Source organism: Glycine soja, chromosome 20 (assembly GCF_004193775.1).
Source record: "Glycine soja cultivar W05 chromosome 20, ASM419377v2, whole genome shotgun sequence".
Taxonomy (NCBI): domain Eukaryota; kingdom Viridiplantae; phylum Streptophyta; class Magnoliopsida; order Fabales; family Fabaceae; genus Glycine; species Glycine soja.
The window spans coordinates 34,334,603-34,336,263 of NC_041021.1; the positions used below are offsets into that span (position 1 = coordinate 34,334,603).

Consider the following 1,661-nt stretch of genomic DNA (forward strand, 5'->3'; position numbering starts at 1 on the left):
AATAATTCTAGGATTTTAGAATTCTAGTTTTTACTGTTCATGCGCACTGTTCACGTAGAATAAAATTCATTTTCTGCAATTTCGTTTCTGCTTCAATCTACAATTTTGTTTTCTACTGATTAATGGAAGGCTAAGTCTCCAACATTGTTTTCTCTTGAGGATCAAGCACAACTTTCTTTGAGGTTTTGTTATTACTATTGAATTCTGATCAGTTTTTCCTCTTCACCAATTACTCTATATTTGTTGCTATTAATCCATGCATGCTTAGTGCTTGATTAATTGTCTCTGCGCTTAATTTACGTTCATGCTTAATGATCAATTTCGTTCATGATTAATTGGTGTATGTGTTGCTTAATCACATAATGACAACCTTATGTTAATTTTTGCTTAGTAATTAAATTTAGGGTTGGATTAAGTGGTTGAACTAATTAAGGATAAATTCTCATAACCTAGGATAAGAGACTTGCTTGTGAATCAAGGGGAAACAACATGTTTTAATTTTGTTATTTTCTAATTCAAATTTGCTTGCTATTTAATTTACAAAAACAAACACCCCCCCCAATTCGTTACTGTTTTATTATTATTTGTTATGAACGTTTGGTTGATCATTGCTCGTTGGGAGATGACCTAGGATCACTTCCTAGATACTGCATTTTTAATGTTTATTTGATTCGGGTACGGCCTCGATCAGCGACGACTTCAAGTATTATTGTGGGTTTGCAATGATCACTTTTACGATATTAGTCTTGTCATGCAACTGGACAATTTTTCCATTCCCAATGCATGCAATCAATAGAACCCAACAAACCTGGAAACCCCTGTGCCTCTCCAATTTGTAGCAGGCAATTGATGTCATTGTTGTTAGGCCTTCTCAAGTACTTATCCCCAAATATCTCGTTAACACCCTTTACAAAAGCTTCTAAGCATTGAATTGTAGTGCATTCGGTAATTCTAACGTTCTCATTCACACTATCAACAGGTGATCCATATGCCAATATACGAATATGCAATGGTGAAAGACCCATTCTACCAACTACATCAAATCTCATTCGAAAATATGAATCATGATTACTGATAGCATCTACAATTCAAAGGAACAATAGCTTCCGCATTTAGAACCTTCTTCGAAATTGAATCTCTGTGTATATATAATTTTCACAGAAGGAATCATTCAACAAGCGACTATGTCTGTCTTCACGATTGCGATTTATGATTCTTCTTCGTTTAGGTTGATTGTTGTTCTCTGCTTGTAGTAGCATTTCACGTAAGTACCTCATGATTTCTTCTTCAATGTTATCTTCAAGTATTTCATCAACAATTTGTTTCCAAAGTCTATCAAAGTCAAAGTTTGGATGCATTTTGCAGGTGAGTGAAAGAAGAAGATTGTAGAATTTGTAGAAAATGTGCATGGTCGGAAGAAAATAGAATAGTTAAATATCATCATTTTCAACGGCTAATTTTGTAACACTACTTTTATAACAACTAGTTTTATAATGACTACTTTTATAATGGCTAGTTTCACAACAGTTACTTTTAAACCTACAACATAGTGACTAATTAAATCTGACTTACAATATAATAACTAATTACTAAACTTGTGCAAAATATAGCTACAAGTGATTTTGGTTTACTTATGTTGATCTTCTGAAATGGTAGATGTC

At 33.1% G+C, this 1,661-nt stretch overlaps 1 protein-coding gene across 1 annotated transcript; it reads right to left on the minus strand.

Moving 5' to 3' along the window:
* Positions 1-749: 749 nt before the first annotated feature.
* On the minus strand, positions 750-1,409 carry LOC114402026. The gene is made up of 2 exons (XM_028364574.1): positions 1,160-1,409; positions 750-1,081 (listed from the first exon to the last, which is right to left on the minus strand). Exons 1-2 carry the CDS (start codon positions 1,407-1,409, stop codon positions 750-752), a joined length of 582 nt encoding a protein of 193 aa, XP_028220375.1.
* Between the last annotated feature and the right edge of the window lie 252 nt (positions 1,410-1,661).

Coding starts and splice junctions, on each gene's coding strand:
- LOC114402026 (XM_028364574.1), bottom strand. CDS start 1,409: ATGCACATTTTCTACAAATTCTACAATCTTCTTCTTTCACTCACCTGC. Junction 1,082..1,159: donor CTTGTTGAATGATTCCTTCT/GTGAAAATTATA, acceptor TTTGAATTGTAG/ATGCTATCAGTAATCATGAT.